General features: G+C 32.6%; 1 protein-coding gene across 1 annotated transcript in view; it reads right to left on the bottom strand.

Moving 5' to 3' along the window:
• VTA1 (vesicle trafficking 1) overlaps positions 1 to 14,318 on the bottom strand; it is an 83,028-nt gene that overhangs the window by 43,491 nt on the left and 25,219 nt on the right. The window contains exons 2-4 of the mRNA XM_017649940.3: positions 13,618 to 13,712; positions 10,924 to 11,051; positions 10,170 to 10,245 (exon numbers count right to left, since the gene is read on the bottom strand). Of these exons, the coding sequence (XP_017505429.1) occupies positions 10,170 to 10,245; positions 10,924 to 11,051; positions 13,618 to 13,712 (299 nt within the window). The remainder of the gene's footprint in view (positions 1 to 10,169; positions 10,246 to 10,923; positions 11,052 to 13,617; positions 13,713 to 14,318) is intronic.

Below are 14,318 nucleotides of genomic sequence, written 5' to 3'. Positions count from 1 at the left end.
TTTAGTTGTCTTATCTTTTCAGTCTTTAATCTGGAACAGCCTTTGTTTGTACTTCTTGGCCCTGACATTTATTAAGAAAACCCAGATTAGTTGTAAACATCTCTCCATTTGGATTTGTCTGATGTTTCCTCATGATTCATTTCAGGATGTGCACTTATGTGCACTTATGTAGCAGGACTAACACTGAAGGATGCTTGTTTTTCTCACTTCATCTTATTAGGAGGAACATGGCATCAGTTGGTCTCAATATTGGTTGTGTTAGGTTGGATGACTTGGTTAAATGCTATCAGACAGGTTTCTCCAATGTATACTTACTTTATCCCCTTTAAAAATAATGATAAATTTGAGGGGATATTTAGAAACCAATGTAAATATCTTGTTTTTCTTCAGACTTTCTACCCACTAGGTTTTAAACCCCATTAATGATTTCAAATGTCACCATTATTTCTATATATTAGACTTCTACTGTAAAGAGCCTTCTCTGTTCCTCCATTATTCATTCATTGTATGTTTCACTATAGACCATGGATTCTTATTTTGTTCAGTGAGTTATCACCTATTAATATCACTGTTATTCTCATACTCAAATTGTCCCTGACTTGGACATGGAAACCCTTTCAAGTTGGCTGTGGAATCCTTTTTGACATGTCCCCTTGATTATGTAAATACTTCTTCACCTTCTGACACAAGAAAAAGGTTCAGTTTCACCTAGTACTGTCTCTGATCCAGCTCTAGATTCAGTTCTTTCTATACATTTCTGATTCCTTTTAGATGAATGGCTTTTAGAATCCAAAATCAGGCAGTAGTTGCTCATTGCTATGTGCATCATTGTTTCTAGGTCCTTTCAGTACAGAGATACAGGAACTATATTTTATGTGCATGTATATACAAATCTATGTATATATGCTGTATATACACAAATACATGCATATGCTATATATACATATATTTATAGTATACATATATGCTATCTATATACATATATCTATTTTGCTCTATTTACTTATATAATGTATTTAAAACGATTAACTAACATGGGCATTTCCAATTCCAACACCATAATATAATCTGGTTTTCTCCCATCTCTTACTGTAATTTCCCTCCCAAGACATGAGAAACCTGGCTCTCTCATTTACTAATTTGCTCAGCCCTAGAACAGAGTGAGCAGTTTTAGAATTTCCAATTCAATATCATCAGAAAAAATCAAGCCTACAAGCAGTATTTTTTTTTTCATTTTGAGGTAAATTGATATATCTTGAAAATGTAAATCTTAAGAATATAATTTGAGATCTGACAAGTACATATACCTATGCAACATAAACTCTTATCAAATATACCATTTCTAGTTCCCCAGAAAGTTCCTTTATATATCCCTTCTCAGATCAGTTTTCCCTTGTGTGTCACACACACACACACACACACACACAGAGCCCAAATTTTTTTCACTGGAATACATTTCTTTTGTAGTACTTTATATAAAGGGAATCACACACAGTTTGTATTCTTTTGAGTTTTTTGCTCACCATAACATCTCTAAGATTCATCCATGTTACAGGGTATATCATCAGTCTCCTTTCATCTTAGGAAAGGCAAAATTTATTTATTAACTTGTCTGTTGGTGGACATTTAGGCTATTATGAATAAAGTTCCTATGAACACTCTTGAACAAGTCTTTTTCAGGACATATGTTTTCACTTCTCTTGGATAAACAAGAGAGGAATTACTCAGTAAAAGGGTAGGTGAATGTTTAACTTTATAAAAGTCTGCCAAATCTGTTCCCAACGTGGTTATAACATTTAACTTTTTTACCAAGCAATGTATGAAAGCTCTTATTTTTCCACATTCCAGCTAATATTGGATGTGGTCAGTCTTTATTCATTTTAGTTACTTTTACTATTTTTAAACAACTTGCTCTACTGATGACTGTGGGGAGGAGGTGTTAAAAATCTCCAATTATGATTATTAATTTTTCTCTATTACTGATATCATTATGAATTTGTCTATATTCTTAAAAATTTCTATCAACTTTTTTCATATAATTTAAAATGTATTATCTGCATAGACATTTATAACTGAATATCTTAATGAACTGAACACTTTATCATTAAAAAACATTCCATATTACACCCAGTAATGTACTTTCTTGTTTACTTTGTCTAATATTAATATGGCCTCTTGGTACTTCATTTACCTAGTATTTGTATTGAATACTTTTTCCCATCCTTTTATTATCAAGATGTCTGTTTCTGTATTTAAAGGATATCTCTTATCAAAAGCATAAAGTTAGGGCTTGCTTTTTTATCTGGCCTGAAAAATCTATACTTTTAGATTAAAGCTTTTTACATTTATAGTATGTACTTTTATTTATAGATTTTTATATACTTATTTTGTTTATATACTTACAGTATAGCATTATTTATACATTCATAGTAGTATCCTTTTATCTTTATAGTATATACTGATACAGGTATATTGAAGCCTAAAATTTGCTGTTTGTTTTATATTAGTCTCATCTGCTTAAATGGGCATATATCTTTTAAAGAAAAGAAGAAAAAAGAAAGTAAGTTTTTTTTAAATGTATTTACCTCCATACCATGTCTAGTTCCTCCCTGTAAATCCAGGTTACCATCTGGTATCATTTTCCTGTGGCCTGAAAAACTTTTTGCTGCTTTTTAGTTCTTCAGTGCAGATTTGCTAGTAATGATTTAATGTGTCTGAAAATGTCATTTATTTTATCTTCAGTTTTTGAAGGATAGCTTTGTTCTATATAGAATTCTGAGTTGACAAGAGTTTCTGCTTGCTCTTTGTTTTTCATGAGGTCAGAGTTTCTGCTTGATTTTTGTTTTCGTTGCATTACCTTCTTGCCACCACTTTTTAAAATAAGAAGTCAACCATCCTTCAAAGCATTGTTACCTTGTTTCTAATGTGTTGTTTCCCAAGACTACTATTTCAAGATTGTTATCTTTTCTCACTGAAATACACTGGTTTAACTACGATGTTCTTAGGTATGGTTTTAAGTAAAATAAATACACTGAGTTTCTTGGATCTGCAACTGTTTTTCACCCAATTTAGAAAGTCTATGGTAATTATTTCTTCAAGTATCTTTCCTTTTGCACTTGCTTTATATATTTTTTGGAACTCCAACTGCACATGTTAGACCTCCACACACAGTACTAATAATACACAATGCCTAGCTTTTTCTGAATAAATTCATCTTAAGTAAACATATAAGTTGAGCAGTTTAGGATTGTTTCCATTAAAATTTTAATGTATTTGCTGATGTCCTAAGTATAGCACACTACAACATTATCCATCAACAAATAAAAGCTAATATTTTTAAATATTTACTTTATGCTAGGTACTTTACTAAAGGCATTACATGCATTTTCTCATATGAAATCCAGGTTAAATATATATTATAATTTTCTCATATTACAGATGTGGGAACAAGCTTATGTTAACTCATATAACATACCCAAAGTCACACAGTTTAAGTGGTATATGGAATTTTGAGGCCAATGCCTGGAGTATTCTGAACCACATTATCCTAACACTGTATGCAAAAATGCACCATTCATTTACAATTAATTGGGTATTAGGTGCAAGACACTCATCTTAGCAACTATTATACAGAAGTGAATATAAGATACATGGAATTTCTATTCTAGTAAGAGACAGCACTATCCTCAAACTTTTCCATTTATTATTATAATTGCTAAGAATGAGACCTTCAGTGTACAGTGAGATCATGAAAACCTGAGGCCTGGTGTATATACAGGAACACATGCTTTTGTAATTATATGAATTTCTCCCTCTCTACTATGGTTTTCTAAGCTAGTGATAAAAATGTTGCTTAATCCAGACCCCTCCAGTGAAATCGGATACCTTAAACAGACTACCTCCTTGGTAGCATCTATTCATGTACATAATCATTCCAGGAATGTTACAGCTGTGTTTCTGAGTAGGGAGAGTCCCACACTTGGCTACAAACAGGATTCCCTGGGAGCTTCCATAGAGGGATCTAGATCAATACCAATCAAAATGTGTCCCAGAATCAGTGCTGTCTGCAAACTGCTCACCAGTTTGACAAAACAGTACAGAAACTGGGAGTATTTAGGAAACTTACAGCAAATTGTATTTTGTATGTCTTAAGTTTCATTTTTCTGATAATTCAGTTATTATTTATATTTCACAAAACAGTCAGTCTCCAACAGAACATAAATTAAAGAAAAGCTGGACCTTTATCACAGAGTTTGAGAATACTGTTCTGAACAATATTATCTGGGGACAAGGTACTTAGATTTCTCTGACTCTCAGTTTCCTCACTGTAATTCAGAGTTGTGAAAGATGAAACAGATATATCTAAAGTCTGTAAACACAGTGCCAGGCAAATAGTAGGAATGCATTCCTTTCCTATATTTTATCTTTACTACACTATATATCACCATAGCTATTTTGCTTCTCTTTTCAAGTTAGAAATGCAAGCTCAGTGAGGGCAGGAAAACATACCATATTCATTTGATTCCCCCAAGTTTGCAGAAACTCAATAGATAATAACAGTAATATCTTTTACCTGCAATTTTCACATTCTTCCTAAATTAGCCGTATTAAATTAAACCTAAACCAAAGACTATGAAAGAAAAAAGGCAAAATGACATCTGCTCCTTAAACATTGTTAGGTGAAATAAATCTAAAATAAAAGGAAGTCTATCAATGATATTGGCCATAAGTAGATTACACAAGATGCTACGGTTGGAACTTAAAAAATGTTTTGAACATCCCTTGCTTTAAAAATACAAATTAATAATTTTTATATATACTTTTGTGATTCTATACCTAAAAATGGGACACTGATTCCCACACAGTTATAGGAATCTTGTTAAGTCTACGTAACAATCAACTCAATCAAATAAATGAGATGGAATTTTATAAGACACAGTTAAAAGAGCTAAACATATTACTAGCTAAACATAGGAGAGTTGAGAAACACAGTAACAATGGGTAAAATATTTTTAAAAAATATTTCAAGACTAGAGAAAATATGAACTTTACTTTTGTGCACCTATGATAAATGATATGAAATTGAAAGAAAAAAATATTAGAAAACAGACCAAGAAAAATACTGTTAATAAATCAGATCTATTTCATTTTAGAAATATGAAAGAAGTTCTGTGTAAACAGGGCTGAATATAACCTCGATCTACAGACAGAAAAATAAAAAGCTAAACTCTAGCAACTTCTGAAATATCAGCTATTGGCCACTGCATTTATGCTGAGGCTTTACTGTACGCAAATTTACTCTTAATCCTAAAGAAGAATAAAGACTAGAATGAGACAAAAGTTTCCCTTTTCAAGGACTTGCAGTATAATTTATTCCAAAATATAATATATAAAACTTAAGTCAATACAATTATAGTATAATATTCATACAGTTAAGACTGAAGGTGGAAGAGTTGTAAGAATAGAGAAATTTGCACAAGGTCTAGAATAATGTAGCTCAAACTCAAAGAGAAGGTGCAGACTTAAGCAAAGTAGGCCCCAAACACAAGGTTCCCAGTGATGAAAGCTGGAAGGGTGGTTAAGCAGACTGGTCTGACAAACATAAAATGGGCTCAGTAAGCAGTACCACATGTAGGAGCCTGGACTTGCAATGCCAGGAAAAGAGAAGTCTCCATTAGGTTCTTCAGTAAAGCAATGATGGAGGAAAATAGGCTGCAGGGAAACAGAGCCCAATATAGGAAAATAAATTAATTAGGTAAATTGCAGTTATGTACCTTGTGAACTAGTGGCCTTTTTAAAAGGCTGGAATGTCAAATTAAAAAAATTTTTCATTAGAATTTCAAAATCTTTACACATACAAATGTCACAGTGAAGGTCCCTGGTGTTCACTCACTCGCACACTGACTCCCCCCATACTGCTGAACTAGCTTTCTTCTCCCTTCTTCCTAAAAGAAATTTGTTCATTGTTATCATAATTTTTAGTGACTGTGATTTTCACTATCATTTATAGAACTTAAATAGTCAATTTATTTTTCACAACTTCTTTTGCAGCATGTAATCGAAAACAATTTTGCTTCTCTCCTCCTGTTCTTCTTATGTCTGTTTTTTTATTTTGTTTTTTATTCTCCTTTTCCTATCACTTCTCATGTGCTTGCATTATATCATCATAGACTGGTAGAGCTGCAAAGATCCTCAGAGATCTGCTCATCCAGACTTTCGATTTTACAGAAAGAAAACCAAGACCAGAGAGGTAAAATGACTTCCTTATTTGGAGTTCAGTGCGGTTAGGTGCTGACAAACACTCTTTTTCCTTTTTAGAATAAATTTTCAGAGCTGATAGGGGAAAAACATAACTTAAAAACAAAAAACAAAAAACTTAAAAACCAATATATCTTGATTATAAAGATATAATTAAAAAATAATTTAAAAATACACAAAAATTACAAGAAAACTATAATGCTTTGCTCCATTTTCTGTTGTTAATGTAGGTTTTTAGTATTTCTAATACAACATTCTTTGAGAAGCAAGGGAAACAACTATTTTTCAAGAAAGTTTCAGATTTGTTAAAAAGCTATAGAATCTTAGGTAGTTAAATAACATGACAACATTTCCTTTATAAAGGAACAAATAAAGTTACAGAGCATCCTAAAATATACCTAATGGAGTACATATCAAAAAAAAAATTCTGCCTACCTGAAATCTTTAAACTCATTCTTTTCCCACCTGTTTCCTATCTTTGTCCTTGCTAGTGTTTTCAAAGTACAGGAATAAACTACAGTGGAAGTGGAAAGGAGGGAGTGAGTTAAAACTGCTGAATGCTCTGAGTAACCAGTTTATATCCATGGTTTTTGAAACATGTCTTTTTAATAGTTATTTTAAGAAAGAAATGTTATAATAGTTTGTCTTATTTTAGCCATATAGTGCTTAAATCACAAGTAAATAAACACAAGTCTTAGGTTTTCTTAGGTTTTCTCGTAACGAGGACTTACGAGAGAGTCAATGCCAATTATTACTTTGTCTGTATTAATAAGAGCTAGTAAAGTCACACACAGCTAGAATAGACTCCTCCCCATTCTACTCCAGTGGAGCATTATTTGCAATTATTTGGCATGATTTTGAAAATCTAGATCTCAGTAGTAACAATGAAGATGCCATTTCTAGAAACAGAAAATGATGTAAAAAAAAAACATTATTAGAAGAGAAAGAATTTGAAATCAGGCTGAATAAACTGGTTGGCCTGAGGTTATGTTAATGGCATATAGTCTTAGCAGTATTTTACTTTTTTGTTGGCTGACTTTATATATTTAGTCAATCTCAGTTATGGCTGAAATCAGTTCAGTAGCCATATGTGTATAAGATCACTATATAATAATGAACATGAGAAACATCAGTATTGTGTGTGAAGCAATTTGTAAATTTTATATACACAACTTTTACTGGTGTACAATCTTTGCACATTATAACATATGTAAGTCAGTGAAAAGAACTTACACATAATTACAGTGTGTATTACATACAATTACACACATTAAATGTGTATATACTCATTTTCTAATTTAAATATGCAGGATTTACATGAAGGGCCAAAGATGAACCTCAGCCCAATCAAGTAACTACAGGGGCTTCCTTTTCATACTAGACTTAGAATACCTAATGTCTTTTCTCTGTACCATTTCAGATCTATTTCGGTACCTGGGGCCTTTAACCATTTCCTACTTCAGTCTAGTGCTGTGCAAAGCAGGAGAGCTTAGGTAGCAAGTTGAGTGGTGAGACGGAAAGAGTGCCCACATTTTGGAAGCATGTCCCTTTCACGCTACATATATTCCTTACTATCCTCGGTCTCTAAACAAATCTCCCCTAACACCTTTTAAAACCTTCTCATTGGCCCCATTTCCCCGCCCTGGCTACCATGTTCAGATAACTAACGAAGCAGTTCTTTGTTATGGTTACCCAAATGGAAACCTAGATATTTCTTCTGAAATGCAGATGAATCATATACTAATTATGTATGCAGGTATTTACATGTATGTCCCTTATGTTAAACAAAAAAACCCTGCATTATTCATGTTAGATTTCTGGGTATTTTGTTCTTTTTCCTACATGTTATCACTTTTCTTATTATCTGGGTTCCCATTGCTAGCAGCTGTAACTTCACAATACTATGTGCTTGCCCCTGAGGTATGTGGGCAACAGCGGCTTAGGAAAGGAGGAGGACAGGCAAGGACAGCCCTCTCAGAAGTATTTTGCAAACTGGAATGCCACTTTGTCTTATTGTGATCTTCTCCTGTGGTATCTTGAATTTCTGTCCACTTTAGTGACTGTTTCTTTATTTTCTTCCTCCCGCATCTTAATAATAGGTGTTCACCAGGATATTTACTTGGCAATCCTCTCTCTCTTTCAAAACTATCCTCTTACCTGAGGGTTTGTCTAATCTCCTAACTTGAAGAGTCACCTCTATTTTGTGGATTTCTTGTCTATTTATTTCCAAGAATCCTGCGGTGATTTATTTTTGGATGCCATACCTGCATCTCAAATTTAAAAATCTAAGTCTGTACATTACTTTTCCTCAAATCGAAAACGACTGGCAGTTCTTCCTTACGCAGTTGCGTATTAGGCAAAGAATGTCTTCACTCAAAAAACCCACTGACTGAAGATTCTCGTCTTCTGTCATCTGTCTGATTTGGCTTATGACTTCCTTTTCTAATCTGAAGTCTCACTATTCTCCTTCACCCAGCTGGTTCTCTCCACCCTAGTAAACTATCTAAAGCCTTCCAAAATGTCATGTTAAAATCTCCTATGTATCCTCAAGTATCTAGTATAGTGCCCCCAAATAGTAAAAAAGAAGGAAAGACACCCAGATCAGTAATAGCGAGGGATGGGAGTAGAAAGGGAGCTAAATATAGTGGATCCATAGGGCCCTCAGAATACAAAAAAGTGCCACCCACTGAGCAGCATTTCAGGTTTTCACACTCATGGTCTCAGTTTTCCCTCTTACTACTTACTCAAGAAAACAGAAGACTTGACAGCAGTTGCTCTCAATGGGTATTTCCCCAGACCCAAAAGGTGTTTTGGAAATAGCTGGAGGAGGTTTCTCGCTATTTGAATGACTGGGGAATGCTGGGAGTTAAGGGCCAGAGCTACTTGGTATTTTGAAATAAAAGGGACTGTCACAATAAAAAACTGCCCCTCCTCTAGCCCCATTTTGAAATGTCTTGCACCATCTCTGCCAGCACAAAAATCCAGCTTATAATCATCGATCCTAGAGCATTAACTTCATTCATATACAACCATGAAGAATTTTTTCCACAGTTTTGATATGTTTTATAAAATTATATCTCCACAGATAGACTGTACTATATTTTGTCTGGAACTTTACTCTGAGTTGCTCATCATTTTGGAAAAAAATCATAGCACAAAAGAGAGTCCTTCACAGATTTCAAATCACTACTATAACATGCCTCTGTCAGTCTTATTTGTAGCTCTTTGTTTCTCATCCCCTTTCTACGTTAACATCTTCCCTCTTAGAAAACAAATTTTCCATGCCAATGGTAAAGACTGCTATAGTGTAAACAACACTGAACTGACGGCAGTAAGTTTGCCACCTTGCTTCAGTTTGCTCATGTATAAAATGCATGTGCTTTACTTTTACTTATCTTAGTGGTTATGAGAAGCAAGTTGATAAAATGGATATGAAGTATCTCTTAAAATATCAAGTTCCATATGTACTTTACAATAGAAACAAATGATAAACAATATTTCTGACTAGAAATGAAATAGGAAAATAGAGTCCTAAAAAGCCTCTGCCTCGTGTATGCTTACCAAATCAAACTACAGAAATTTCATAGCATATAGGACTAGTAATATTTAAACCCCTGATAAAATCAAACTCTAAGACCTGTGCTGTCCAATAAGGTAGGCATGCATTTGCTAAAGTGCGAAACATACAATGGATTTAAAGAACTTAGTACAAAAAATAAATTATTGAAAGTAATTTCATCTTTTATTTTTATTTTTTAAAATATGGCTAGTAGAAAATTTTAAATTACATTTTTTGCTCATAGCATATTTCTGATGGGTACTCTGCTCTGAAGAAACAATGCAATAATAAAACCATTAACAGCAACAATACTGATTGTCAGCTAATAAGATAATAAAAAAGGTACACTCACTTCATCGGTGAGTTCTCCAAACACTGTTATGACATCTATTAAAAGACTTGCAGTATAGAAGGACTTGATCATGTTTCTGGAAAAGAAAAGAGAGCTGGTCTAGTTTAAATGATGAACATTAAGATGTAGAATTAGCATTAAGATAATGTAGCATTCATGGAGCATTAAAAAAACTTCAGTGTTTATAAAAGCACTTTGCAATTAATGTTTTAAGTAAGATCAGATCTCAAGAACAAAATAGAGCTCCTTTTATAATGCTATTAGGAGAAAATAACACTCTGATTACAAGTAAATATGCTACTGCAAGGTTTTATAGTATGCTTTTGATTTTAGAAAATGTAATTACTGTATTATCTGAATCCCTATCAAGCCATATACATTCCTTTGCATTGAAATATTACTGTAATAATAACAAATCATTTGAATTGGTGGGGGTGGGAATTTAAAAAATAAATTTCATTGAACTAGGCTATTTTTGGCTAAAATCAACTCTTAGATTTTACTAAATGTTAAAAAATTGCTAGTTAGTGTATTTACAGAGAAAATGAATGTACCCTGGGTGTTCCTCTTTCAGCCATTTCTCTGTAAAGACAGGAATACTCTTATAACCCAAAATCATTCCGAGATTCCACAAGTACTTAATAAAAAAATCTACATCACTCATTAGGAAGTCTGAAAGTATTTAATAGAAAACTATAATTCTAGTTATATAGTAATTAAACTTTACAGTTTTGTTTTCCTCTTTTTTACGTACTTGTGAAATTGTCCAGCACGATCTTCATTATCTGCATACAAAAACATTTTCAAAGCATAATTCTCCAAATAGGCAGAACCAACTATTTCTTGAGTAATAGCTTCATTATCACCCAACTGTTTCTTAAGCTAAAATAGAGAAAGATACAAAGCTTATGATTTTGGACTCACAGAAGAGTATGCTTACAGACAAATAATCCTAATAATCATTTTTTTTTATTCCTAATAATCATTTTAAGTAAACTATTTTACATTCATTTCAGTAAAAGATGTATAAATGAAATGTTGCAAATGAAAATTGCTCTTCATTAGCTCAAGGTATTTGAAACAAAATCCAATGTCTACAAAATCTTGAAGAAACATACTCATGATAACCTGAAAGTATAATTTAGTTCTAAAAATCAAAATAACCAAGAATAAAATGATAATGCATCCAATTATCTATGTATAGCATCAAACCAGTATTTCAAAATAATGTGTTTTGAATTTATTACCAGATATCCTAAAAACGGAATTAGGAAAATCTTTCTTAACCATATAAAATGTAAATTTTAATTTATGCCTATTTCAACTTCTTTTATTAAATATAAAAAAGTGACTAGAAGGATCTTTACATACTAAAGAGTATCTCTCAGAGCACAGTGTAAAAAAAATATCTCATTCTAAATAAGGTGTAATTTTAAACTTAAAATCATGTAAGTTTTTAAAATTAGGCAAATATATACTTTAAATCAACACACCTTACAACTGTGTTAATTTACAGTCAGTACATCCCTTTCCCTACACATAAAGTTTTTTAAAAACAACAAATTAAGTTTCTACATTCTACTCAGACTGTCATATTCTTATAATATGACCTTGTGGACTATTATATCTAAGCACCATACTACTGTTTAAAAATGGCTTTTTTCTAAGACATTAGAATGTAAAAAATTAAATTTAAAAAGGCCTCAGGATTTTTCATAAAATCGGCAAAGTACATATTCTCATAATTATAACAGACTAATTTAAGGTCTAGAAGAGATTTAATATTGAAATTTAAAGATACTAAATGACTATGCTATCCTAAACAAAAACAGAAAAAAGCATCACATATAACAACAGTTCACTGTATCCAATCTATAAAATGATGTAACTCTAGATTAAATTCTAGAGGTGGATTTAATTTCAGAAAAATTTGGTGGGAGTATGTTACTTCTTCTCATCTTCAATGCAAAACATCTGGAAGTAAAACCACAATACAAAATTTTCCAAATGTAATATAAACATTATAGCACAGGCAGACGTGCTCTCATCATGGAATAAACTTATTCTACCTGTTATTTAATTTAAATGAACTCCTGATAAATCCCCTTATAAATGTGATTTTACACTTTGCTCATTATAAAGAACTGTTTTATCTATAAGTATTATTTTAGCTATTGTTGTCCTATTGTAAAAATAAAGAGATATATTGTATATAAAATGTCTGTTAGAGAATGGGATTTTATAAATGTATTGCTATGTGTGAGATAAACTCTTCCTCCTACCCTGTAACCCCAACCTCCAAAAAACAGATTACTCAAATTTTTCCTGCATTCTTAGAAGTAGTGTTAGAAAAGGAAGGCCAGACAGACTCCAAGGGCAGCTGAATTCCCATCACTGGTGCCACCAGGCCCTCCATGGGTGGTTTATAATAGCAGGTGACAGAGGCTCTGGGTCACAAAACCAGACAACCATACCAAGTTAGAGAAAACAATATTGCCCATGTCTGTTTAATTTAACTAAGCTTCAATCTGAATAACTTTCAACACTTATAAGAGCTCTGGGCTAATTAGTATAAATGTTTTGATTTTTAATGTCTAAATTTTGTTATCTAAGCAAAATAATGCAACTGAGCAAATAAATATTTAGGTTTCTAATTCTCTTGGGCAGGTCACATACATAAAAAAGCAAATAAAAACTAAACTACAGCTATTAATATAACAGCCTGGGAGGAGATGGATTAATGAGGATAGGCCTTGACATGTTAAAAGGTAAACCAGGATGGCTGGACACGTGTAGCACAGAGTGAAGCCCAGGTTACTATGTGAGATTACTATGCCAGTACTGCCTTCTTGATGCACTGTCACCCAATCCAATCTATTCAATTTTCCTTGGATTGAAGCCTCTACATAATGTGTGAAGTTATATCATGGTTCAAGGTGATTCATTGGTTACCTACTAAATTTCTGCTAGCAGAGGAGAGCTCCTGAACCATAAGAGAATCTTGTCATGGGACTATGAGAAGGACAAAGAGGCTACAGGTCAACTGATACCATTTCTTTGATTGTCTTCTTCATTAAATGAATTACCTGTTTTATTACTGTAAGAATTACTATTAAGAATTTCCCAATTGGAAACTGTGACTGCAGAAGGAAAGGTTAGAAAGGTTCTGTCACTTATGAAAGGGTGACTCAAAGGCCATCTACAATAATATAAAACAAGACATAGTGGTATATGTGAAGATATTTAAACCTATTTTAATTTATCCTTATGATTCTCCAGGCAGAATGATAACAGTAAAAAAAAAATTGTGTCTAATTTTTCCCCAGCTATAATGACATTGCTCATTCCTATGAAGGGGAAGAACTAACATGACAATGCACACATACATATGAAATAAAATGACATTTTAAACATTAACCAGAAAATAAATTAATAGTGGTTAACTTACAGCTTCTAACTGATCCATTAGCTTTGATAAAAATTTACGACATTCAGGAGTTTTACTATCAATCTTCATTCCAGTTTGCATCGCATATAAACGACCTATAAAGAAAAGAAAAATAAGATGATTTGAACAATTTCATTTCTCAACACCCTTTTCCATGACTGAATGTTTAAGATGTTTTCCTACTAAATAATTTAAAATTTAAGTGAATTTGAGTGATTTTATTTACCAATGAAAGAATGAAAATGTTATCCAAAGAGATTCATGCTGATGATAACAAATTTTTACCAAGTAAGGCTTTCTTTTTTGGCTCTATGTTAAAAAAACAACAACAAAAAAACAGGACTAGGTCCAAAGTTGCCAAAGGGACCTGCAATTTAATTGGAAAGTCAGGGCATTCATCAAAACAACCACATGTACAAGAATATTTATCAAGTGTCAGATAAGTGATACTGATAAAATATACAATATGTGCTGGGAAAGTGGACAATGGGACCCAAGCTGAGGCTAACAGGGAGAACCGTTTTAGTCAATTTACATACACAAATAATAAATGTACCCTCTCTTAAAAAAAAAGTTCTAATAGAAACACTGAAGATGAAGCTAAAGTTAAAGACCTCTCTGACACTGCAATCCTATGAGCTTTTTCAATGATACGAGCTGTTCCACTGGTGTGTACAAAGACCTGCCTGTAATTTGTCGCA

This window comes from Manis javanica, chromosome 13, assembly GCF_040802235.1.
Source record: "Manis javanica isolate MJ-LG chromosome 13, MJ_LKY, whole genome shotgun sequence".
Lineage (NCBI taxonomy): Eukaryota > Metazoa > Chordata > Mammalia > Pholidota > Manidae > Manis > Manis javanica.
This window is presented reverse-complemented; position numbering and strand designations above follow the sequence as displayed.